This window comes from Rhamphochromis longiceps, linkage group LG20 (genome assembly GCF_057381845.1).
Source record: "Rhamphochromis longiceps isolate RC_006_pf linkage group LG20, R_longiceps_female_GT1.1, whole genome shotgun sequence".
In the NCBI taxonomy this organism is placed as follows: domain Eukaryota; kingdom Metazoa; phylum Chordata; class Actinopteri; order Cichliformes; family Cichlidae; genus Rhamphochromis; species Rhamphochromis longiceps.
Genome location: NC_140576.1, coordinates 13,807,128 through 13,834,291, shown reverse-complemented (window position 1 = coordinate 13,834,291; position 27,164 = coordinate 13,807,128). Strand labels below are relative to the sequence as shown.

The window sequence follows — 27,164 nt, the reverse complement described above, 5'->3', positions numbered from 1 at the left end:
TTCAGATTGTGCTCTGTTTGCCGTTTCACAATGACTCACCATGACAAAGATCTGACTCAAAGAACATTTCTACAGAAAATGGTTTTCTTTGGCTAGCTGTGTCCCACACAGCAGCGTCAGGGCATCTGAGATGAAAACTTAGCAGATTCTAAATTAAAAGGTGAAACATACATTTTGTGCAGTAGATCATAAAACAGAAGAAAAAAATAAAGTGTGTAATCAGGTTTTGCCAAGTTGCAGCTTCTTACAAATTACGACTTAAATTACAAACTGCTATGCAGGAAAGCATTGGAAAGGAACACCCTGTAATCCATGGCTGGAATAGAAAAATAAAATATGGCACAAAATTAAGGCTTGAATAAAGACAACTTTTAACACGTACTAATATTGCACTTTTCAAAGCGTAATTACAGGAAAATAATAAAGGTTGGCACGTGTCTGACTAAATTAAACATACTTTATAAAAGAAACAGAAGGATGTGCAGATAAGAATAAACAGCCAAAGCTTCAGTGTACACTGAGCAAACTGTGGGTGTGTTTTTTATGGAAACGTTCGCATCTGTTGTTTTGAGATCATGTCTCAAATATCTACAAAGACTAAGTAATCCCAGCTCTTAATCTTGATAAACTGTAGCACTGAGATATTCAGATTATTGTAAGGAATCAAAGCACTGTTTGGTTTGATTTCAGTTTATTCGTCTAAGAGAGATCCAAATCTCTTATCTTGTGCCCAATTATTGTTGGTTAAAGGCACCTTGAAATGCCTTTGGGAGTTATTTTTAAAGCATAATCTAATCTTCCTATAATTTAAGTGGACGCTGGGATATAAAAAGATATGTATGGGTATACAAACTGTCTCTCACTTATAGTGCTTGCAAGGAAATATCTGAGGTAATATGAATTTTAAACAAGTTATTTTTATCTTTGGCAAATATTTCAAGTCCATCTTAAATGCATATTTTGTCTTCAAAGAGTTAATGAAGGTCAAACAGTGTATTGATCATATTTACTGAACGAGGCCTGTTTGGTGACCGTAGTTGGATTAAACCTTGGTGTGCTTGCCTACAGCCCAACAAGGGGAGCTCTGACCAGGGCTAGTCCTGGGCTGGACGCAGCCCTGACCACAGCTATGTGGTTGTTTGTTCAGCCTACCTGCTCAGAGCTAAATACAGGCACATGATAGATGAGGGACGGCAACACACTTTTACTGGAATGAGGGAGTGTCTACGACTGGAAATCACTCTGGGATCTGTGGGAGCCGGTGTGAACGAGAGCTGCGAGATTTGTGCAGTTTTAAAGCAGGAGGCTGATGTGGTACGCTCTGACGGTTTCCTGGTATAGCATCGGTTAATGTGCAAAAGCTGACATGGCAAAAAGATATTGACTCTGAAAGGGAAAAGCTTTTTGTTCTTTAAGAAAAGAAAATCATTTCCTCTGGGAAAAAAAAATGAGCCCGACATCCTTGCTCTCCAAAACAATAAATACTGACATAAATAAAAGCCTTCCTAAGAGACGGCAACACTGTGCTCAGTTTCACAGTCAGCACATTTACCTGTGAGAAGAGAACCTGCTCTTCTCAAGTTTCATTTCTGGCTCACTACCTCTCAGAAGATGCAAAAACAAAGAAAAGAAATCTGTAGCGAGAGCTGCAGAAAAATGCTGATGAGGCACATTTCACCAGCTCTACAACACTCAAACTAAAGTCAAAGCAAGGCTTGCTAATTTTGATGAAGCAAAACTTTGGCAAGAAATTGCAACAAACACAAAAAGGATCTGTTTGTAAAGAGATGATGTGTCACCTGCAGTCTGCTGTGCTAAAGACAAACTCCATCCTCACTCAGTAGATCACAGCACACACACCATCTGTCTTCTTAGGCAGTTTTTAGTTTCACTTACTGAAACCAGAAAATCCAGTCACTCTCCACAGCCGTTAACTGTTTTCCTTGGAGAGTCCCAGTGTCAAGTCTCTGCTTGTGGTGGACCACTCCGAGGCAGGGAGCGACACAAAAGTGCCTGAAAGGACAAGTGATGCTCATCAAGTCCTGAGATACTCTGGTGTGGAGTAGTTGAAGAGCATGAAGTCCATGCGATACAGATTGAACAGTTTTTTCTGAAAGAAAGGACTGATGTGCTTAAAGTAACGCCCCGCCATGTGGCCGTCTGTCCTGGTCGTCTTGCCGGACGTTGGAAATTGAAGCATCCCCTCCACTCCGGCCAATCTGAGCACGGCCTGAGCATCGGGCTCCAGAGTCTCGTATTTCCCCACCACGTCGTAGTGGATCAGGCAGGGGTGGCAGAGGGAGTGCACCCGCTCCCAGTGCTCGTTGAAAGGTTCCTCCCGTTGCGTCCGAGGGTCCACAAGATACTGGACAAACTCAGGGAAAGTCACATCATCTCCTTTCTCGAGGGCTTCCGGCTTGGCGTTGGGCCTGTGCCGGCGGATGATTTTAGTTCCGTAGCGTTTGTGGAAGGCAGTGTTGTACCTGCGCGTGAATTTGTTTCTGTAGGCTGACACCAGCCGCTCAAAGGGCTCCCGCACAAAGATGAACTTGAGGTAGCTGCGAAGGCGCTGGTTGATCTCCGCGACCGAGAACTCCGAAAGCGTGCGGAGGTTACCTGCGACGTGGGCCTCATTAGCGGGGATGGCGAGGGGGTCGGTGTAGCGGCCGTCGCTGGTGAGGACCATGAGGACACGCTTCCAGTTAGTGCAGGCTACCTGCAAGTCAGAAAAGGAAACACCTGTGAAATAAAAACATGCACCTGTCTCCCTCTATCATCATCCAATCCGCTCACATTCTCTCAAACCTCTTTCATTTCATCTGTACGTGCTTACCAACCTTGGGTACATAGCAGTAAATAAGGCCATGCATGTCGTCAACAATGAGGTGTTTGAGATCCTCGGGCGAGAGCACGCGGCGCTTCCTCGTGTGGCTCAGACATGCCTGCTCCAGCAGCTCCCTGCGGCCTTGGAGGGACTTGTGAGCTGCCAACAGCTCCAGCTGCTTGTGATGAGGACGATGCAGAGAGAGAAAAAGAGGCACAAACAACTTTCAACAAAAGCCTTTTAAAAACTGCTGAAGGCCAGCTGTCAGTACAGAGTTTAACTCCTTCAAGGATTTTTGAATGTTTGAATGTTAATAAGCAGCTTGATACAAATTTAAAGTGATTTAACTAAATGCAGCATCTCGTCAGAGACTGGAAGCCTGAGCCTAAGTGTTCATTTTGCATTATGTTTAATACTACAGTGTGTTAAGTACTGAGCTTTAGATGTTGCAGTTGGTACAGTCTGTACAGTGAAAGTGAAACTTGCTACCTACTAGCTGTAGCCCTCAAGTCACACTATGTGTGTGCGATTGTGTGTGTGGTGGGACAATATGTGCCATTGTTCTCACCTGGTCTCCATTATAAAGTGTCTGCAGCGGACTTGTCCTGCTTTTCCCTGGTCTGGTGACAGCCTTCAAACCAGCTTCTGCTTTTAAACAACAAACATGTTTTACTAAAATGGACACTGAAACCTCTGAGACGTGAAGTGGACAAAACTGATCATCTCGCTGATCACATACTCCAGAGTGTCTCTGCTCCCAGGTCTGAAAAGTGACAGTAATTCAGTGGTGCCTTAAACCTGCACTAAATAATATTCAGCATTGGGGAAACTCATTTGGGTGCAAAACAAAGAATGACTGTGTAGAAGTGTATGTGGAAACAACCTGTGAAAGCTCTCGTTTGGGTGATCTGAGTAAAGTATTTCCTGACTGAATTTTAATGGAGGACGTTCATTTCTGCCTCTGCAGAGTCACAAAGGAGGACAAAGCAGTGAGCGCTTCAAAGCATTAACGGCTATGAGTACTGAAAAGTGCATTAATGTTGCTTAACACTCCCCAAGGCTGTGGTCTCCCCTAGCTCCACCACGCAACAAAAATTGTCCAAATAAGCAATGAAGCCTAGAAAAAATGCCAAAGCCTTTGATTATAAACTCCAAACTCACCATACACCGCTCTGATAAATGCACTGGAACAAACCCAATCCATGAAGGTCCTGCCCCATAACCCACAGGACCCGCTCTGCACCACAGGACACCTCCAGAGGTCCTGCATTCATTCTGATGGATCAGAGTTGTTCTGCAGCAAGTCTGCTGCATGGTGTGTCATATATCCACAACCACTGATTTAAGTGTAACCACTTCACTGTTATTTTTTCAAAATTCAGTCTGCATGTAGGTGACTAATGAGAAACAGCATCTCATATATTTGCACAAGTTTAAATTTCGCTGTAAAGATGTCCAAATGGAGTTACGGACAGAGCCAACTTTCCACCCATCTGCTGGTCCCGTTCAGTCATGATGTGATCTCCCACCATTCATTTATACTGTAGATTCTATAAAACTCCAACACCTACATTATTAACACATCTCTTTTAGCCTCTCTTTGCTTTAAGAAGACCTTTACCTGCTCACAAACACACACAACAGTTAGCTGTGGACGCGAATGGTGTTAGGCTGACCTGGACGATCTGCGAGAGTCTAGATACTTATGCCCTTCCTCCTTCTTCAGCCTCTGTAAACACATCTGTCTTCTTCTTCCATTCCTCTATGCCACCCTCCACCCCCCCTCCCTGCAAACACAGTGTTAGTGTTTAGGTCTGCAGCTAATGGCACTAAAGTGAGAACAGAAATTTGTTTTGCACATATGGCTAAATGATGCAGAGGGCTGCTTTATATCAGGCACAACGCCAGAGTAAGACAGAGGTAAGTAGATGTGGAAAGTGTGCTTTATGCAGTTTAGCATTTTGGGGGGAGGGGTGTCTCCATACCATCATATGGAAAGAATATTAACCAGCAAGGTGAATGGCTAGGCTGTAAGTATGGAATCCAGATGGAGACGGAGGCCATTTCCCTCCTACTGTGTCTCTTCTTTTCTACTGAACTACATCAAACAAATAAAATTGAACCCCTGCTGTTCTGAAATGTTTAAAAACCCATCAGCTGTGCATTCTGGTCTGACAAAAACACTGTCACATGTTCCAGATTGACACGAAGCTGTAAATCATAACTGCTTCCTTCCATTTTGAGGAAGAAGCAAACACAAAAAGGAGAACAAATGGTGACAGAGCAAATGTGTAATGTGCACTCACACAACAAGAAGACGGCGTATCTCAGCTCAAGGCAGGCAGAGGCTGTGGAGACACAACCTCTGCCTGGGCCACAGCCTCTCTGCGTGAGCTCACATGAACCATCAAAATCCTCCACTTCCTCTGGGTAATCTGTGCCACATCATCAGCAACACGCACAGATAGACATCAAGTCTTCCTGGACTCACTGGATACATAACGAAAATCCACACCAGGCCAAAAGAAAGAACATGTCATTTCTGATATGATTTTGTCTAAACCAGTAAAGATGTTTTTTGTCAGCACTCAGGCTAAAAGTCACACTAACTGCAAAGTGGCATCCTGTAGATGTGAAACACTAAGGCTTTAAAATAAGACAGCAACTTCGAGAGATTTATAATTAAAATACATAAGGCATGTGAGCCCTCAGTCTACAGCACAGGTCCACGATTATTAAGGAGATAAGCCTTCAGCAAACCCAGGACACTTCCTCAGGAAGCTGGAAAGTAGGTCAAGAGACACTTGTGGAGGGTTTGTTAATAGTTTACTGTCTGTTTTGAGCATAAACGCTACATGGACATGAAATGTTTGGGTTTTCTATCCATGCCAAAGTCACGAGGAAAGCTCAGGAAATGGCAAATATAGGCCACAATCCAATGTCAACAACTGGATCATCAGCTCCACTCAATACATGACACAAGTGTCTGAGGAGATGCACTCAGTGAGACTGAAAGCAGGGAAAGGGGAAACTAGCATGGCCATAAATGGCAGTAGTATGCAATAGGCACTCTCAAGCCTACACTCTGTTGCTGACACAGACACAGTCACTGTCTGATGATGAAATTTATGTCACACAAGCCCAAGTGGACTCGTGGATGTGGAAACTAAAAACCCACTTCACACTGTGCTGAAGTGAGACAACAGCAAATAACTCAGTTAAATAATGTTAATATGTGTTTTATTATTTTAATAAAACACACATGACCTTTTATATCACCTTTTTTAGATCACCTTTTTATAATAATTTTGTATTTATTTAAAAATGCTAGGCAATCAACATTCAGTGGACTCTGACGCTGCCTTACACACACCTGAATGATTACTGGTCTCAGAGCAAGGAGCATAGCTATTATAGTTCAACACTAGTATTAGATCACTGCTCACATATCTACTCAGAAAAACACACTTAGCAGATATCCACAGTCAAGGTATCACTATCATGGCAGAACTGGAAATGTCAGATATTTGAATATCAAATTATAAAACTTTTAGCTGGACTACAGGCTGTGAGTCAGTCAGTCAGTGTGTAATGTTTAAAGAGCTACTTGATGGATAATCGTGACATGTTGTATAAATCATTGTGGATCCCAGAAATCTATTCACCAGCCTGTCAAACACAGGACTCGGGCTGTTATTTATTTCCTCTTTGTGCCAAGGACGCATTTGTTTCTTTATTCTTTTTCTATTATTAAGACAGACTCTTAATATTCACTGACTGCCAAATTGATGTGAACAGATAAACCCCGGTCACTGCTATCTGTGCAGCCAAAAAATATCATTTCCCTCAATACATTAGTTTGTTTTTGTGGTTTGCAGCTGATAAGCACAGTTGCAATATCTAAGTCAAGTTTGTAGTCAACATGACACACACTTTACTTGCATAACTTCTAAATATGGGTGTATACGGTCCGCTCTAAATTGTTCAATCACGAATTCCTCTATCAGGCCAACTTTTTTGATATTTTATAATACATCACATGACCACGAATACATCTGTGGTTACTATGCTCTGATCATTGTGAAGCTTAGTTTCTTTTTTTCTTTTTTTATGTGTATGTGTGTGTAGAGTGTTCTATCACACTCCACCAGAAAACCACCACTTCCTCTCATATCAGGAAGTGACAACATACCCATAGCTGAAGAGGAGCAGAAGAGGCCCCAGTCTCATTACATGCAAAAAGCCCTTGTGGGACTTGGAATAATGGCAGTTTTGTCCCCACTCTACAAAGGCAAATCACAACCCTGCTTTACTGGCAAAGAAGCTGCTTCCTCTTTTGGAAACCTCTTCACCTCTATGATCATAATGCATACAAGGCACAGAAAATTATGCTGCATCACTTGTACTGCATGGGTGTATAATTCAGCTTAATTGCACTTCAAAAGAAGGCCTATCTTTATTAGTTTCCATGAGCTGTAAGAAAGAGGAAATGTAATGTATTTTATGTGAAGTAAATAAAAGTCTGGCTCACCAGCAGCTGACAAAGGCAGGAAAGACTACAGCATTATCAAGACTAACGTGTCACCAGGCAGAGTCCGATTCACGGTGTCACAACATTCATGTGCTACAGACTGCAGATGTTGGTGATTACACAAACTAGATCTGGTAGTTTTACACTAAGTGACACTAGCGAGCTGGCAGCCGCTTTCCATTTTACTCTTATTCTTCTTACTTTTACTTGCACACCTCTTACAAACATTCAGCAGATGCACTGACTAACCAGTTCCTGTAAGTCATCACATCCTTTTTCACCTGAAAAACCTGAAAAATCTGATGTCAGACTTGAGGTTCGCTTGAAATTTATCTTCTCTGAAACAACATGTAGCATGTAATGAACTGATCTATCTGAGACATCACTGCAGCTAACAGTCTGTCGATGCATCTGCCTTTATTGTTTCTACACCTCTGCCCATCTGCGTTTCAGCACGGTTCATTCAAAAGTCTTTTTTACGTTCCAGTAATTTCAGTGAAACCTCACATCGTTCGACATCCAACTCCAGCAACCGTCAGCTCGGCTTTGTCAGTATTCTTACACAAGAAGAAGCTGAACACGTCTGATTCATAATTACAGAGTAGCACAGTTGTGTAAAACATGTCAGATAAAGTCAGGCATACTTCAGTACAGCTCCAGTTTGAACTAATTTTCTGTCTCCTGATGCAACTGTTGAGAAAATGTTCAGACGCTAAGATGACATTGTGTTTTTTATGAACTCGAACAGTTCATAAAAAACATAATTTAAGGTTTGGGTACACGCACTGCTGCCACAAACAGAATCCAATCCTGTGTGAACCTCTGCAATGTGACCAGTGCACTCCGGTCTCTTACACAGATCTAAATGTTACAAACACATCAGCGCTAAAAAGCTAAAAACATGGCACCAATGCAGTTTAAGCTGACTATAAATAACTTCATCTTTATGTACTTAAGACACTAGCCTTATTAACCATATTAACACCTTTTACATTACAATACTAACACAGCACAAACTGCCAACAGGTGTAGCACATGGTGTGATGTGCTCTCTAATGAGCTGTTGGCTCTGTTGGAGACCTTAAAGACATCACTTGTTGCGTCACAGCAGCTGCACTGTTATCAGTGTCAGTGGCTAGTGATAAGTGGCGGTGTGCACACATGCAAATGAAGAGTGTACTTAGTTTATTTGATTAAGCTACATGTATGAATAGATATGCAAAGATTGTGTCTGTATATGTGTTTAATGACAAAGGTTTACAGTGGTTGTCTACAATATGTTTAGGTGAAAAACAATCCCCACAGTCTGTGCATGGGTGAGATGACAGAGTGGGCCCTGATGATGCTGTTTAGAGCTTTGATGTGGAATCCATCACTGTCACAAGACCCAGAGAGGATTTGGCATCAATGATGGCTGTCAAAACAGCCTTCAAAACTCTGTCAGTCATGGCTGACAGTTTGCTTTTTCGCATTCGGTGAATTCAGTTTCCTGTGTGTGGTGGCAGCTATAACAGTCCACTCCAGACTTAAAACGTAAATCAGAACAGCTCATATTGTTCAGATGCCACGGGCACATCACTGTTGAGCAGACAGTTTGCTATTGTTTCCCATAGCTAGGGAACACAGACACAGAGGCTTTACCACCCTACAGCAGGCAAAGTTGCATACAGCTGTCCAGCAAATGAAGTGGAATAAAACCGGCGAGGGTGAACACAGAGCAAACAGCACCGTGAGCGGAGAAAATATTCATGTTCAGAAATGATGATTCTAGCAAATCCCATGACAAAAAATCAAAACCCTATATTAACTATGGCAGGACGACTGACTTGGCCACACAAAATGATACTTTGCATCTTTTAATTGGACCAAACTGTAAATTTTATGCTGATGAAAGAAAATGGTTTCCTGTGTCAAACTGAAAGAGCACAAAACCTTTTAAATTAGCGCAGCCACAGAAGCAGTTCAAAGCACTTTTAAAGGTGACACATGTGCTCCTGGTTTGACAACACACATGTTTAGATGCTCAAAGGACACTCGCATAGTGATACTGAGGCAGCTCAGCTGGGTCAGAGCAGCCACATGAAAGAAGAACGAGTGGCAAAAGATTCAATTCTATTCTTGTACAAACAGTGATGTGTTTGATCAAAAAGACCGGGTGGAAACAGGTTACGTCAGGGAAATTTCAACAGTGTCACAAATCTTTTTGTTTGACTTTTGGGGGAGAGCTAACAGTAAAATGTAAGTGGGAATGGTAATGTTGCTTCTGGAACCAATCAAACCAATTTACTGTTCACACTTTAAAGTGGAATGATGAATATAGACTTCCTCTGCCTAACAGATCTTGGTGAGATTGCTCACTGAGTGATATTCCAGACCGTGTATGTTAGCACAAGTAATTCAAATTCAATTCTGGATTCAACAGGGAGTCAATGAAGAGAAGAAATATGAGATATATGATCTCTTTCTACTCCCTGTCTGTACTCTCACTGCTCCATTCTGGATCAACTGAAGGCTTTTTCAGAAACTTTTTGTCATGGTCCTGGGTCGTGCGACCCAGTGTTTTGTGTTTTAGCCTATTTTGATGTTTATTCTTTGTTTAGGGTCACTAAGGCAGTCCAGCCATTTGTACATATTACCCGTGTATTAAGTCTCCCTTGCCCTTCGTGTGTTTATGTCTGCGTGTCTTATATTGTCAAGTCCATGCTGTCGGTTATGTCATCTCCCCTGTACTACGTCTCCCCGGTTCATGTGTCTTGTCTAATCTCCATGTTTCCTGTTTTACTTTGAAAGTCTGTATTCACGGTCAGTGTATTCAGTTTCACTCCTTCTGTCCTGTCAAGTTCATGTGTGTCAGCTGTGTTCCCATGTGTGGCCACTTCCCCTGATCATCCCTCATGTGTATTTAGTCTCTGTGTTTCATACAGTCTGTCTCGCGTCGTCTGTGTTACCACCTCCTGTGTTCTGTACCTCCAGCCATAGTCTTTCCTTAGTTTTGTCCAGTTTAGGTTTTCTGTTGAGTACTACACGTATGCTGCCCTCATTCTGTTTTTGTTCTTTTCATCAGCCATAATAAAAGGCTCGTTTTGTTGGAATCCACTCCTGCATCCTCGTTTGTGTTCGCACCTGGGTCCACCACACACCTTTCCGCACGGTCTGCCTCCGCAGACCGTGACAGTACGACGCGAGCATGCCGGACCCAGCGACACATGACATGGAGATCGTCCGGACAGTGGAGTCGCTATGCGACCGATGGCTGCACTGTCCCAGAGAGGGGGAACGGGAAGAGTTAGCCCGCCAAGTAGGGGTGTGCGTGTCCGTGTTCCCCTGGTTATGGGAGACGCTGCACCCCCTCGTCAGCGACTTTCTCGTCTCCACTCTCTGACTCCGCCCGCAGCAGCAGCGGCCCGGCGAGCGTGAGTCGTCACCAGAGCCATGCTGTTGCGGTGTTACCCCGCTACCTCATGAACCAGTGGCGGTCAGAGTCGGAACGGTGAGGCTCACCACCGACACACACACTTCATCGGCTTCCGCATCTTCGCCACCGCCTGTCTGCACGGAGATGCCCGAGGCTATTGACTTCGGTGAGGAGGAGCGGCAGCAGGTGTTGCGGGCGTATCGGGAGGACGAGCTACGCTGGAAGCCCTGGCTTATCTCCGAGGAGGAGCTTCTGCCAGCCGCCCCGCCTCGGACCGGCCGCCCGTCCTCGGACCGGCCGCCCGTCCTCACCGCCTCGATCGGACTACACTTCTCCCGCTTCTTATCTGGCGCGGATGTGGTCGGAAGACGAGGAGCCGCTCGCCACAGAAATCCAAGTTCCGTCCGCGTCCACTTCAAGACGGAAGCGACGTTCACGTCGCCGTCGCTCATCGCTACGGCATGTGTCGCCCTCCACTGAGCTACACGAGGAAGCTGTGGGGGGCATGGATTCCGACCTCGAGGGGCGGCAGCGCGCCGCATGCGCGCAACTGCAGGAGGAGCTACGGGAGGAGCCATGGCTCGCTCCTCACTACGGTGAGATCTTCCGCGGGACACGCCTAGCCCTTGGGGGCCCCCGGAGTTGCCTGGAGCTCCCGCCTGCCGCCCCGCCAACACTCGCCGCCTCAGCCTCTGCGACGCCGCAAGAGGCTCCACTTTCCACGTCAACGGGACCCACGGCCAAGAAGAAACGGCGTTCGCGTCGCCACCGCATCGCCCGACGCTCGGAGGTTAGTGACGATGTTTTGTGTCCACCTAATCGCTCTGGATGTACTGAGAGCAAGGGGCTCGGAGGGACAATAAATGTCTCAGAGATGAAGACCCCGTGTAGCGGTACTGTTAACTCTGTCACCCCCCCAGGCACCGTGTCACAGTCTGTTTTCTCGGAGGCCAGTGAAGAAGCTGTCTTTCCCGTGCCTCTGGCTACTGATATTGAAGGTGTTACTCTCGTGCCTACGTTTTGTATTGACAATAAAGCTAAGTTTTCTGGTGTTGGGCATGCTGTTTTTGGGGACGCCACACTGCCCTCACAGTACTGTGAACCTGACACTGCCAAACCGGCCATAGGCACTTTGGTTTTGGGGATCAACCCGTGCGATGTTCTGTTAAACCCTGTTATTATGAGTGTGCAGGCTGAGGGGGAGGTTAGGGAGATAGAGGATAGAGAAGACGCTGCACACCCAGGACATGCGTCTTTCACTAAGGAGGCTTCTTTTAAGACTGTTACGGCATCTGGAGCCTTTTCGAAGACTGTGTCTCAGCCCCTGCTATCCATTGACTATAAATCACGTGAGAAAACGTCTGATCTGACTAGTAATAAGACTGTATTCCCTTTGACTAGCACCCACCTTTTGGGGTCTTTTTTCCCTGTTCCCAAGCCGAATAATGAATGTTCTGCTTATGTAACTAGCCCAGCGCAAGAAGGAACGTCTGGTGTTGATCGGGAAATTGTATGTTATGTTCCGGCGCTAATCGGGCCCCAGGTTCCTCACTCTGCTGATGATTTGACCAGAGTGAGTGCTTTGGGGTCCGACATCAGCAACCGCTCTTCTGCACCAGTCCGCCGGGGCTGGACGAGTATTAAGGGCCTGCCGGGTTTTCCTATGTCTGTGAATGGCATTGTGATTTCTGTTAATACTAAAGTGAAGGTCTGTTTATGTTGTGCTTTCCCCTTATCTAATGACAAGGCTGTATTTTGTGTTCCCAAGACTGTCGGGGGGGGGCGCCACGCTAATCATCACAAACCAGCTAGCCCTTTAACCGCACCCCTGGGCCAGGGCCTTTTGACTGCAGTTAATGAACTGGCCGATCTAAGGACAATTCAGCCGGATTGCTCAGAGCCAGTCCACTATGTTTTCTATGCCACGCCAAGTCCATGTGCATCCCACTCACTAGCTTTCTACAGCCGCCTAGTGTGTGGGGCTGAACCCCTCCTTAACTCAGTCTCGCCAACAGGGCTCTTAGACTCCAGTAAGTGTAGTTGTCTCCCATGTGACTGCCAAATTATTGTGTTCAAATCATCTGCACCTAGTCCTGGTTGTGTTATGTGGGTTCATGCATCGAGTCTTGGCCTTAAGAGTCATGCTTCCTGGGACAACATAACTGTCACTTGTGTCACTGAGCCACCTTGCTTCTGGTCTGAAATATTGTTTGAATCGTGCTCCAAGACAGAAGGAATGTTTAGCTCCCCAAGAAGGGCAACTAAGGACAATTCGGACTGTGTTAAGGACTTAGAGACATCAAGGTCCTTGTCTGTCGTTGCTCCTCTGCTTACATCTGCCAAGGACAGTGTCCGGAGCTTCGTGCTCACTCCCAGGGTGGCTGTGGCGTTACCTGACCTCTCACCTGCGTCTGATCTCCAGGTAGAGGCAGTGGACACCCAGCCAGCACCTGAGCTAGCTCCCACCACCAGGGTCAGGGCAGCCGGAGGTCAGCCATATCCTGCGTTTACACCCCAGGCGGGAATGGCTGCCGTCCGGTTTGTTCCTACACCCAGGTGGGTTCCCAAAGTTATGCCAGTCAGTACACAGCTGAGCTCCGCACCCAGCCTCGGCGCTCAGGTGGGAGCGGTTGTCGCTCTGCAGGCGCCTGCACCGGCTCATGTTTCCATTGGAGGCTCAAGAGAGTCATCGCCACCACGACAGCCTCCTGCTCTGCTCCCTGTCCAGGTGGCAGCCCTGCTCCCGGTCCAGCCAGGGGCCTCCTTAACTGTTCACCCTGCGCCTGCTGCTGGATGCCCGGGTGTGCCTATCCGGCATCCTGCAGCATCCACACCACTTCACGTCATGCCAGCTGGAGGGCCCGAGGAGCCCCTCCGGCCTCATGTCTCGTCAGCTGGAGGGTCCGAGGGGCCCGTTCAGCCTCATGTCTCCGCTGGAGGGTCCGAGGGGCCCGTTCAGCCTCATGTCTCCGCTGGAGGGTCCGAGGGGCCCGTTCAGCCTCATGTCTCAGCTGGAGGGCCCGAGGGGCCCGTTCAGCCTCATGTCTCAGCTGGAGGGCCCGAGGGGCCCGTCCAGCAACCTGCCACGTCTGCTGGAGGGCCCGAGGAGCCCGTCCAGCACCATGCCACGTCTGCTGGGGGGCCCGAGGAGCCCGTCCAGCACCATGCCACGTCGGCTGGGGGGCCCGAACCGCCCATCCAGCCACCTTCTGCGTCGTCTGCTGCAGCCTCAGAGTCGTCGTCTGCTGCAGCCTCAGAGTCGTCGTCGGCTGCAGCCTCAGAGCCGGCGTCTTCGTCTGGTCCGGCCTCATCGGAGTCGTCAGCCTCGTCTGGTCCGGCCTCATCGGAGTCTTCAGCCTCGTCTGGTCCTGTGTCCACCGGGCCTCGGCCAGTGCGCCTGACACTGCTCCGTCGTCTCCTTCGCCGCCGCCGCTGCCTTCTGCGTGGCCGGCCTCCTGAACTGCTCCGTCGCCTTCGTCGCCGCCGCTGCCTTCTGCGCGGCCGGCCTCCGGGCCGGCTCTGTCACCTGTGCCGCCCGCCTGGTCGGCCCCCCGACCATGTGACCCGTGTACTCTTGTGCCTGTGGGCTCTGGGTCGGCCCCCTGAACTTTGTTTGGACTTTGGTCTTGTGCTCCTGTGTGTTCTGTTGTTCGTTTTGTTTCCTGTTCTGGTCCCTCCGTCCTGGTCCCCCGCCTCCCGCCCTGGGTGGGGTTTTTCTGTTTTTGTTTGGTTTCTCGGTTTTGGGCTGTCGGGAGCCAGCCCTTGAGGGGGGGGTATTGTCATGGTCCTGGGTCGTGCGACCCAGTGTTTTGTGTTTTAGCCTATTTTGATGTTTATTCTTTGTTTAGGGTCACTAAGGCAGTCCAGCCATTTGTACATATTACCCGTGTATTAAGTCTCCCTTGCCCTTCGTGTGTTTATGTCTGCGTGTCTTATATTGTCAAGTCCATGCTGTCGGTTATGTCATCTCCCCTGTACTACGTCTCCCCGGTTCATGTGTCTTGTCTAATCTCCATGTTTCCTGTTTTACTTTGAAAGTCTGTATTCACGGTCAGTGTATTCAGTTTCACTCCTTCTGTCCTGTCAAGTTCATGTGTGTCAGCTGTGTTCCCATGTGTGGCCACTTCCCCTGATCATCCCTCATGTGTATTTAGTCTCTGTGTTTCATACAGTCTGTCTCGCGTCGTCTGTGTTACCACCTCCTGTGTTCTGTACCTCCAGCCATAGTCTTTCCTTAGTTTTGTCCAGTTTAGGTTTTCTGTTGAGTACTACACGTATGCTGCCCTCATTCTGTTTTTGTTCTTTTCATCAGCCATAATAAAAGGCTCGTTTTGTTGGAATCCACTCCTGCATCCTCGTTTGTGTTCGCACCTGGGTCCACCACACACCTTTCCGCACGGTCTGCCTCCGCAGACCGTGACACTTTTAGACCAACCTGATAACAATAGCAAAGTAATGAATGTAGGAACAAGCATCACTCTGAGAGAGGATGTTTCTAAAAGTGACCCCAAGGTTCCTAACAGTTTTACTAGAGGCCAACCCAATGCAATCTAGAGTAAGTATCTTAAATATTGCTTATTTTCTTTAAAAATTATATCATATTAAATTTTGTGTCCCTTCACATTAATCACCTGGTTGTCCAAGCATCCCCCTGCAGTGGCTGCATGGACACTGTATGTTGTCAATCTAAACTGCCTGACCATAGTTCACTGCTGATCAAGAATTAGACACACAATATATTCATTGATGTCAAAGGGTCAGTCATAACATCAACACTAAGCCTCTTGTAATATACATCACAATCTCATTTCAGTCAAATTCCTAACTAAGTGAGCATTTAATGGCGTAACACATGACATGACTTGGGCAAATGAGTTCATAAGACCACTCTGGACAGGACTTTGTGTTACTTTCTTAAACTCCCAACCGAGGGTGTTGTTTTAGGAAGTCAGACAATAGAACCACAACAATTATATGCACCATGCTTCCTGTCGCTGCTGGGACTACTGTACTGTACTTTCTTGAGTCATGTGGTTGGAACAGAGTTGGAAATAAGTCTTTGGGTTTACAAACACAAGACAGAGCACTGGAGGAGCAGTCGGCAGCAGCAAATGTGCTAATGTTTGGGCTGCAGCATACTGGTTCATCAGGAGTGTGGGCGAGACAAAAGACAAAATGACAACTGAGAATGTGAACGAAAACTCTAGCCATAGTGTTATCGAACATTACACCCCAGGGGATCAAAAGGAACCTGATGAGGACTTTGAGTGTTTAGATAATGTACAAGTCACACAACTGACCCATGCATGAGTGTCACCGCCCACTTCAATGAGACTATACTGCCTTTCATGAGCCCTCAGTAGATTCTAGAGATGGACCGATCCGATATTACGTATCGGTATCGGTCCGATACTGACCTAAATTACTGGATCGGATATCGGAGAAAAATAAAAAATGTAATCCGATCCATTAAATATCACGAAAGCACCTCACAAAACTTGCAACACGCCGTAACTCGCCTCAGAACGTCGGAGCAGTATGCATCACGTGATAGAGCAGCTGTGGCATGCGGGACCTGTCGGTGGTCTGGATAGCATTTGGAGCTTCGCTAGCAACCTGGCATTTCATCTCCGACAAAGTTATCCCGAGAGAAGTAAAGCAAGTGTGTAAGTCCATCTCTGAATGTTTGTAAAGCATTCCCACGTTAAGCTTAACGAGCGACTGCCTCTCGCTCTCCGGCTGCTACTTCAATCGTGAAACTGCTAATGATCAGCTGATCGGCTTTTCTGTCGTGAGTCTCTCTTGTTTGTTTTTGGTCCACTTTGCGCCAGAAAGAGCAAACCAGCGGCTGAACAACAGCAGCACGTTTAAGCTTGATAAGCTGTTGTTACAATTTATTTAATATTACTTTCTACACCAGGATCTTTTTCTACGTAGCTGACGGCTGGTAACTGTGCAGGGGCGGATCTAGCAAAGTTTAGCCAGGGGGGCCGATAGGGCATTAACTGGGAAAAGGGGGCACAAAGACATACTTTTCTTTCTTATTCTCATTTAAAATGTCTAGCTTTTAATAAATAATTATCTGACACCCAAAGTTTTAATTTGATGTAAAATGAATAGAAGTCAATTACTGTATATAGTGACTATTAAGTCTAATATATATACCCTAGTAAGCTATAGTACATTTTCCTTTGGGAAGGTACCATCTGTGCAGTCTGCAATTTTGTTGAAGAAAGATGTTGAATCTATTTAATATTTCTTGAAAAATAATTGATTTCTGTGCATTTTTTTTCACACTGCATCAAATTAAGGTTGATTACGTTGATTAAGCATCATGAGGTGGAGCGTGAGGGGTGGTTCCCTATTTTTTATTTATTTATTTTTGTTGTTGCTGGGAGTTGGAACCCTATTAGTTAGGTTGCTTAATATTTACGCTAAGTACTCTTTAAAATACCAGAATAGGGAGGATGGTGTAGGTCTAAGTTTATTAGATTGATCAGTATTGCTGAACTATGAAATATTTTTTTTGTATACAGGTATAACAGAATAGCTTTAGTGTAGTTGTTGTTTTAAACTTGAGTATGAACTTGCAGACTTGCAAAATGCAGCAAGATATTTTAAAAAACAGTTTTGTTGATTAAAAAACACTATATCGGATTCATATCGGTATCGGCAGATATCCAAATTTATGATATCGGTATCGGTATCGGACATAAAAAAGTGGTATCGTGCCATCTCTAGTAGATTCTCCCATGGAGAATTCAGCAAATATGTCACTTTGGTTTATGTTCACCTTATGGAAATTGTCCTGAGGATACTGCAGAAAATTATCAATGTTTTTTAATTTGTGGGATTATTTCCCAACAATTTAAAACAGTTTGACAGCAGTTCACAGGCAGTTTTTGTAATAATTTAAGTTTTTGCCAGAATTTGCCAGAATTTAGATTTTAGTTCATTATACGTACCCATGGTATTTATTTACATTTTCTTGTCCAGTGTTATAGTACATTTATCATGTTCAGCTTCTGATAGAAAATATTTAAACCAAGATTCACCTTATATTTTCCTAATCCCACTTAGGAGTCAAAAATGAAGCTTCAGGTTTGTCAGATGTAGTGATTTTAGTGATTCAATCTTCATCATGATACAAATGTATAGTACTGACTGAAATGACAAAAAAAAAGAAGATGACTTTTATCCATATCGCTCAGACCTGACAATAATCTTGTATGCAGCTGTAGAGATCAAGTATTATTTTTGTACTGGGATGGCAAAGTGTTACAGAATTCAAAAGGCTGTTAATGTGACGAAAACACCACAGTGAAGTAACACCAACCACACACAACTGTCCACACTGTTTGACACTGATTACCCAATCCTTCACCAACAGTCACACTATTATTGGAAGTGATTTCCACTGCAGCTAAGACCTGGTTACTCCCACAAGGAAGTCTGTCACTTGTAAGTCTTGGTTTTATTAGGGCACCATCCAGATCCAGCTTTGGTTTGATATGATAACCTTGGCTTAAGGTAACAAATGTATCTGCCTTTTGCTGTGATAAATGAATCAGTCTTTTGTGTGTAAGGCAGCATCAGACTCGACTTAAAAATTAATTTCCTAATTTAATAAAACTAGAAAAGCAAATAAATCCGACAGCATCAATTTCTGGAACTTGAATTTATTAATAAGATAATAAATGACAAAAGGACAACAACAAATATATTACAAATAGTCTTTTCGCAACTCTGTTAGACTGGCTGCCTTTTACTTTCATTTTCTTTTTTCATCTTGTTTTTTTTCTTTGTTCTGAGTACACCTCATTTCACCTCTCCTCTCACACATGCCACATGTGGAGGGGACCTCACAGAGACAGATGTAGTGAAACAATGTTAGTTAAGTTGGTGGCAACAGGTTATGTAAGCAAACTAAAAACCTGCAAACAAACAACATAAGAATAGTGAGACCATCAAGATCAAGCATCATTATCAGAACTCATTTGATCTCAGTTTTTGGTTAAATTAAACACTTCAGCAAACAGAACCTGGTGATCAAGTCAGGGAGAAATTCCTCCAAAATGAAACTTTGCTGTTAGCTTCCTACAGGCTAAGACAACTCCCCAGCTAATTTAGGCACGCCGCTGCTGATGGGTGCCGCTGTGCTCCATCCGATCATCTTGTCACTAGCCGATGGGGCTGGGCCATATCATACCGTTCACGGTAATACCGGTGAATAATGTTGGGCAACAATAAGAAAATTAAATATTGCGATAGAATATGGGTAAAACATGCATGCGCAGTACCTTTGTTTTCATACGCACATGGTGGAAAAAGCATGGCGGCGACAGAGAATGAGAAGAGCGAAAGTGGATCGTTGAATGAAACGGATGAACCAGAATTGGTTTGTAAAAATGCTGCAACTTCAGTGGTGTGGAACTGGTTTAGCTTTCGTCCGTCAGATACACGACAAAGCACTATTTTTGGTAGACCATGCTAGCGGGCCGTCGTTATTACCGTGTTTTTTGGAAAATACGGCACACTTAAAATCAATCCTTTGATTTTTCTGAAAATCGACAGTGCCCCTTATAATCCGATTTTATGTGGTACACGGTGCTCGAAATCTGTCAAATGTTTTAGTACGACTTTGCTAAGCTACGAAGCTGCACCGCTTGATGGATTGTTGGAGCATTACGGCTATCATAGGCAGGAGCCTCGCGGAGTGATACGTACTGTGCTTCAACATAATATTACCGTATTGTGTGTGTATAACCTCTTTTTAAGTTTTGTGGATATTAAACATGGTTATGCTGAGGATATGTCGGCCAGTTTCCACTGGAAATGCCTTTTGGTTAAACTGTCTGCAAGGAATTTACATTTGCACTGTTACATTTTTATATAACTTTAATGCACATAAAAAACAGCTGCTTGTTTAAGTGAAAATACATTGATGGGTTTTTTTTGTACTAATAAAGTTGTGGATTGTAAAGTATTTTGTCTAGTGTCAATTATATCGTCAGTTATATCGTCATCGCAAATTTTCAAATGTATATCGTGATAAATATTTTTGGTGATATCGCCCTGCTCTACTAGCCGATCACATTGTTGTCACTGATATCACAATCAGATGGGGACATCCAGATGTCAAATACAAGAAAGAATATCTAAGACTAAGTATCTCGTCAAAATGTGTGTTAAATGCTCCTGGTGTGTAAATGCATTTCCTGTGGCTATGGTCCAGAATTTTGTTTAGAACCAGCTGAAAACAAGTTGAAAGTCTATAATCATATACCATTATCGTTATCATATACCATTACAACTAAAAACTATAATCTATATAATAATCAATGGCATATTGTCTCACGTTAAAACGCATGCCTGCAAGTGTTTTCAGAGCTGTGCTGTTATCAGCTGCTCCAAAAACGAAGGGAAAACGCAAAAATAGTGAGGCTAAATACAGAAGCTCCTTGTTGGTTGTGTGGTTTGTTTCCTGACTGACATCCCACTTTTGCTCTATTATTGGTGATTTATTGATTTATTTCTGCAAAAGAATTCATTCCAAGGTATCACACAGCAGCTACCATTTCAGAATGTTACATGTCAAACAGCCAGACAAACTGCATCTTTTCAGGAACTTTCAAACATCAAACAAATAAAACCTGGACAAAGAAAAGCACCTGCATTGTATTTTACACAGCTGTAGCAAATACCCCAAATACTTTAATAAAAGTGACCCCAAGGTTCCTCACAGCCGCTCCTGCGCTGACACAGGAGCGGCGAGTCCGGCGACCAGGCTGTTTCGTCTTTGCCGAAAGCACAGCATTGCAAATAAGAGCAGAACTTAAAGAATCAATCTCACCAGGCTAGTAACGATCCGATACCGATGACGACTTGGTGTCTATAAAATCGATATTTGGATCGATCCGCCTACCACTAGTGTAAAATGTATTAACACATCTAAATAGGTTTTTTGACTGGAGAAGAAGAGCATTATAGACAAGTTACAAATGAACCTTTGATTAATTATGGAATTAGTAATGTTAAAACGAAGAAGCTTTAAAAAATAAATAAATAAAACATAGCGCATACTGTAAAAGGTTGAACCGCTCACTACCTGCATTTTAAAATTGACGTCATAGCTGGCTACAATTGATTACAGTTCAGCGTTTAACACAATAGTGCCCTGCAGACTGTTCACAAAGCTGAGGGATCTGGGACTTAACAGCCGTCTGTGTGCATGGGTGTTGGACTTCCTCACTGGCAGAACTCAGGTGGTGAGGGTGGGCAGGTGCTTCTCCAACAGCATCACCATCAACACAGGAGCACCTCAGGGATGTGTCCTCTCGCCACTGCTCTACTCCCTCTACACTTCAGACTGTGTGGCCACCCACGGCTCCAACACCATTGTGAAGTTTGCTGACGACACAGTGGTGTTGGGTGCCATCTCCAACAACGATGAGGCGGCCTACATGGATGAAGTGAAGAATCTGGCATCGTGGTGCCAGGACAACCACCTCCAGCTGAACGTCAGCAAGACCAAGGAGCTGGTGGTGGACTTCAGAAGGGGTCAGCACAGAGACTACAAGCCCATCATCATCAACGGAGCTCCAGTGGAGAGGGTGCAGTCCTTCAAGTATCTTGGTGTCCACATCTCCTCAGACCTGACATGGGCTGCCCACATTCAGGTCCAGACCAAAAAGGCTAGGCAGCGCCTGTATCACCTACGACAACTGAGGAAGTTCAGGGTCTCTCCAAAGATCCTCAGGATTTTCTATACAGGCGCTGTGGAGAGCATCCTCACACAGAACATGACATCGTGGTTTGGGAACAGCTGTGTGAAGGACCAAAAAGCTCTCCAGAGAGTGATCCGTACAGCAGAACGCTGCTGCAGGATTGCTCTCCCCCCTCTTCAGGACACCTACACCAGGAGATGCCGGACTAGAGCAGCGCAGATACTGAAGGACCCGTCCCATCCTGGCAACAAACTGTTCCAACTTCTGCAATCTGGTAGAAGGTTCCGCATCTTCCGGGCAAGGACAGAGAGACTCAAGAGGAGCTTCTATCCCCAAGCCATCCGTGCCCTAAACACACACACCCGCCCGCTCACATCATCTATAATTGACTGAGACAGGACTCTCTTCCAGACACTAAACCAAGGCACAATGTACATTTCAATTCCTTTAACTTTAAATATGTTTATATTGTCTATCCTGTAAAATAGTCAGATGTCTATTCATATTAATGTACAGAATTCACCTGCTTGCTGCTACTACTGCACATTCACCCAGTGTATATACTATATGTATGTATATATATATATATATATATATATATAATGTTCTTCCTCTACACCCCCCCCCCCCCCCCCCCCCCCCCAATTTTTGCACATGTCGAGGAGCGTGTCAGGCTACATTTCACTGTGTGTTATACTTGTATAACTATGCATGTGACAAATAAAGAACCTTGAACTTGAACTTGAACAAAATAATAAATAAATTCAAAGAAATTATTGTAAAAACAGAAGAGTTAAAGTTTATCATTTTGTCCACATCTCCCGGCATCCAGCGTTCACACTGCTCAACCTCAGTTTTCAGCTCTTTACATCCTCAGCTCTGCTCTTCAAACCTGAAACCATCCGATTCTACTGCTCTATTCTCAATTTCACTCTTTATTTGCTCGGATTAGTTCTCCACACTCAGAACTCTATTGCTCCCAAACAGCCAAGTGGCTGGCCAGTGTATCTGCCACTGCTCAATATCCTATCTGCGACTCACACACTGCTAGCCCCTACTTTAATGATAACAGATGGCTAATGTGGCTAACAGGTAATTGCTAATAAACTGCTAATGTTAACGTGTGGCCAGGTTAAGCTTGCTTAACCTGCTAAAATGGAAGCTTTACCTCTCTAAATTCCCCCTGCAGTACATGAACGTTAATTACTTCAGCTGTTAATGAAAAAAGAAGCCATGTGCATGTCTGCCTGCAGTGGTTGCAATTTAATATCGTAATTGAATATTCATTTTAGTATCAAATTACTATTAATACATGAGTACTGATTCTTTTAAACCCTAGTACTGGGTGTATGTTACTTTGTGCTTCAGTACAGATAAACTCAGTTAGCTTTCTGTTAGCTGTTTACAATTGTTTGTGTTTCTTCTGCTGTCTTACCTCAATTATCCAGTTGAACTCCCAAAAAATCTGTTCTTCGATACATATTATTAAGTCACAAAACAGAACAACTTTGAAACATGGCAAATTAACTACGGGGCAAAGCTGCTAACATATTTAAGCTGTTTCCCAACCCGCTGCTACACATCTGAAGTCCAGATTTTTGTAACCGTGACGTTGTCAAAAAAACTCTACATTCACAAGTAGAGAAACTTAAAAAGAAGAAGTACAATGATAACCTAACGCAGACTAAACACCTACACAACTGAGAAGGACAGTAAGGCACAGGTAAACTTATTCAAGGTAACAAGGTGGGGGGGGGGGGGGGGGGACTAAGGAAAGAAGGGTTGGCTGAGGTCAGCTTAACTCGACGCGACTCAACTTTTAAGCATTCTCCATGAGCTGGTAGTACCTGGTAACAGGCACATTGTTAGTAGTGCTCAACTGGGGATCCAAGTGATCTGAGCAGATATGAAAATGTGGCATCAACAGAATGCGTGCCACTGATTAGCTAGTCTCAATCAATGATTAAAGTCAGTGATGATGAGGGCATGTCCTTCACAAAAATCAAAGTCTGACAAAACGCCACCAATGAGCAGCAGGTACCTTCACCTCGACGTCCTCCATTGTTTTGGCATTCGTGTCACATACAAATGACATCACTGGTATTTTGACCATGTTGCTATAACAACAACACACACACACATTAGGTGGTACACACACACACATTAGGTGGTACTTGATAGTAATGGAAAATGTTGAGTTGAGCTGCTTTATGTCAAGCCGAGAAGGTACCAGTGGAAAATCCCTATAGGGAACTAACCTTCATTTTTAACAGGCATACGCTGTACACTGAAAGGGAGACCAAGCACATACTGAAACAAAAAAACAACTATACACAGACAAGGAACTGAAATGGAAACCAGCACAAAGATAAAACTATTAACTGATCTGTCAGAAATCACGGGGATGATCCAGGACACCATGACACACGACTTTATGGTCAGTGTAACTGTACCAAAGCCACAATGGAAATCCCATTAACTGTCTGCAACATTTGTGTTAATCATCACGTTTTCAGGTCTTAAATCCATTTTTTTCTCTACTTAAGCATCTGCAGGAAAAACAGTTCTTTAAGGTTACTCATCACAAAATCCTTCGTGACACCAGGGCTTATGGAACGAGTTCTGGATCGAACCACAGATCTGAACTATGGAAAAATGCAATACCTTATGAATATCTAAAGGGAGTAGGCTGAAAAGTATCTAAAGATGCTAAAGATTGTGCCCTGTTTCATTTCAGAAAAAGGTAAATTAAACAACGCTTGGATCTCGGTTTTTAAATTCACGCTCAGTAGATGTTCTGCTGACATCCAGTTAATTAGTCTTCTTTATTGTGGCTGCAACCTGCTTTTCATGTGGTTTTCATTTGCTACTAGCGGGTTCTAATGCAGCCAAGCCTCAATGGGTCAACCAGTAAGGGTATATAATCTGTAGATGGAAGGGGGAGGTCAATGAAAGTGCTTTAGTGTGCTGCTTGTGGAGTTGGCAACATGTGGTCTGTGTGTCTGCTACTGAAAGCCATAAAATGTGATTTCAAGCTTTTTTGTTTTTTGTTTCAGGTGTGTGTTTTTTGATATTCAGGGGGTGCATGTGATTATTTCTTTTGCCATTTCCTTAATACGTGCAGTGTTACCCTGGATACTGTTCAACAAAAACAAAAAACAAAAAATCCCCACACCGACTGATGGAAAATCCTCTTGCACAAAAATATTGCTTACAGCTGATTTGTCTGGTTTCTGTGCTCTGCTGCTTTTTCTCTCCTTGACAAACCAATTTAAATATTTGTTCTTCCTCTTCTCTAAGCGCATGTGCTGCTTCACTTCAGTATGCATGGCAAGGCACAAATCCATCATCTGGACATCTCTTTCACCCCCCTACTCCTCACCCTGGATGTCTGCAGTCCTTTTTCTCTGTGCTGCCCAGCAAACAAAGGCAGAGGAGAGTAGAGGTAAAAGGAGGAGAGTAGAGTCACGGTGGAGGAATATGTGTGTGTGTATGTATGTATGTATAATTGTGTGTGTGTGTGTGTGTGTGTGTGTGGGGGGGGGGGGGGGTCTCTCTCCAAAGGCAGAGGGCTTTCAAACCCTTACACCTTTTCCATGTGAGCTTATTCACGCTTCATTATGCCACCGTTAAAACTTAACAGTTTTGCAAAATTGACTGCAAAGGATGCAGACTCTAGCAAGACCACAAGACCAAAAAGCACGAAGAGCTTTATAACTTGTATTTTCCTCGCTATTAATTAGTCATTCACTTGCCCTAAACCCTAAATCCAGTGTGTGTGCCTAATTATCTGTAGTTTCTTTCACTCGTTACAGCAGCGTATATTTTCCACCACAGCGAATGAGAAGAAGAGCTAGCTTAGCTAACGTCAATAAAGTGCGGACCCTCTGCTTTCTCCTTCCTTGTGATAACCACACAATATATCGAACACAGTTTTATTTGCCGTATCTAAATACATTTAAAAAAAATGTTCGTTAAATAGTACCCCACTCACTGTTTCCCCAGTGAGTGGAATATATATGTGTGGGCTTACCTGGTTTAGTGATGCTCTGAAAGTACAGCACGAGAACGAACAGCGAGCCGAGGCACGTCGCCAGAAACAGGCGTCCTCCCCGAGGCATCTTCATCCTGAAGCCCGGCTCTGCTGACGGAGCCTCCGACCCCCCCTCTTCGCTGCCTCTACGCAGTTCATGCGAGACCGCCCGATGGCAGATACGAGACACTTGAAAGCGATATGGACCTATTCATTAATTACGGGAAGCAAACGCCCAACCAGAGAGAAACAACAGCGCAGTAATAAAACCCGTTAATTGTAACGTCAAGGATATAAATCCACTTCGCTCTGGTCGCTACTTAAAAAAAAAAAACAACAAGAACAACAATATTAATTATAATGGCACTTTAGATAACATTGGAAATAATGTCATGTTGATATTACAGTCCCCCCAAAAGTTATTAACAGTCCTGTTTCTTCTTAGCTCTATTTGCTACCCCCGCCTGTGGTGTGTAGAGTTTGTCGAAGCTACACAAACTTCTCCTCCGCCAAACTGGAGACCGGGCACCCTTGCCATGACGTCACACCCCCCTTCTCCTCATGCGTACTCTCCCACATCAATGCTGCATTCAGGGACAACAGGACAATTTGGCCATGATGAGGTTTTTTGAGTTAATGTAATGCAGTTATACTTGTCGCAGTATTGTGTATTGTATGAAAATGAAGAAGTGTCATCCCACTGTTGTAAAAAAAAAAAAAGGCAGGCAGAAAAAAGTACATTCGCATTAAACTTTATATACTTTTTTAATTAGCAGAATGTTTCTATTCGGCTTACGACCAGCATTTGAAGGCAACATTGCACTACAGCCATGGCATGTCCTGTCTTTGACTACAACTAGTGTATAAATGGCAACAGTTCAATGAAGTATTTGGATAAAACAAGTAAAGCTTCAATGGCTTTTTTTTTTAGCAAAATAAAAAATCACTAAACTTACATAAATAAAAGAATACGTAAATGCTCAGATTAAATAAACATACAAAACAGATAGTGAAGAGGCTGAGTTGTATTTTGCCATCACTTCACCAGGAATAACAACTCATGTATTAAAAATACATGGAATACATGAATGTGTTATTAACTTCCTTGTAATTATTTCTTTTTTTTTAATCCTCTTCTTGAACCTCAAGATTTGAATATCTAGAGTTCCATAAATTGCAATTTTTGCACCAGGTTTTTTTTTTTCACACTCTAGTTAAACTTCCCTTCTGAACATACACATACTTTTTAACTATCAGGCCTCGGGGGAGTTACTGAGTTCTAGTACTGCTTCAAATGTCATGTACAGTGTGTTGAGTGTTACAAGTTTTACAGTGGATATATTTTCAGTTAGTTACCTAGAGAATGGAGATAAAATCATCAAAAGAGAAAATAGAAACTGGGCTTGAGTCCAATAAACGAAACAGATTTTTATCAAAAGCATCCCTACAGAAAGCTCATTTTCATTCCCGAACAAGATAAAAGGCCGATGCACACAAAAAAAGAGCACAGCAGTGTACCTTAGTACTCCAAACAGCACACATCTATGGCAGGACCCAGCCCGAACAAAGGCTAAAGACGTGGCAGACACTGAGACAGTGAGGAGGTGCCAGGTCGGTGTGTGAGCAGTATAACC

The 27,164-nt window shown here is 44.1% G+C and overlaps 1 protein-coding gene across 4 annotated transcripts; it reads right to left on the bottom strand.

Moving 5' to 3' along the window:
* Positions 1 to 1,355: 1,355 nt before the first annotated feature.
* LOC146645067 (carbohydrate sulfotransferase 11-like) lies at positions 1,356 to 26,039 on the bottom strand. Of its 4 annotated transcripts, none has more exons than XM_085394891.1 (4): positions 25,531 to 26,039; positions 3,393 to 3,472; positions 2,838 to 3,002; positions 1,356 to 2,716 (listed from the first exon to the last, which is right to left on the bottom strand). In XM_085394891.1, exons 1-4 carry the CDS (start codon positions 25,622 to 25,624, stop codon positions 2,036 to 2,038), a joined length of 1,020 nt encoding a protein of 339 aa, XP_085251017.1. In that variant the 5' UTR covers positions 25,625 to 26,039; the 3' UTR covers positions 1,356 to 2,035. The 4 variants fall into 4 exon arrangements, with proteins under 4 accessions (XP_085251017.1, XP_085251019.1, XP_085251018.1 ...); XM_085394893.1 differs by having other exon boundaries at positions 2,838 to 2,999; XM_085394892.1 differs by having other exon boundaries at positions 3,393 to 3,469.
* Positions 26,040 to 27,164: the final 1,125 nt, after the last annotated feature.

Coding starts and splice junctions, on each gene's coding strand:
- LOC146645067 (XM_085394891.1), bottom strand. CDS start 25,624: ATGAAGATGCCTCGGGGAGGACGCCTGTTTCTGGCGACGTGCCTCGGC. Junction 3,473..25,530: donor TCAGAGCATCACTAAACCAG/GTAAGCCCACAC, acceptor GTTGTTTAAAAG/CAGAAGCTGGTTTGAAGGCT. Junction 3,003..3,392: donor CACTTTATAATGGAGACCAG/GTGAGAACAATG, acceptor CCTCATCACAAG/CAGCTGGAGCTGTTGGCAGC.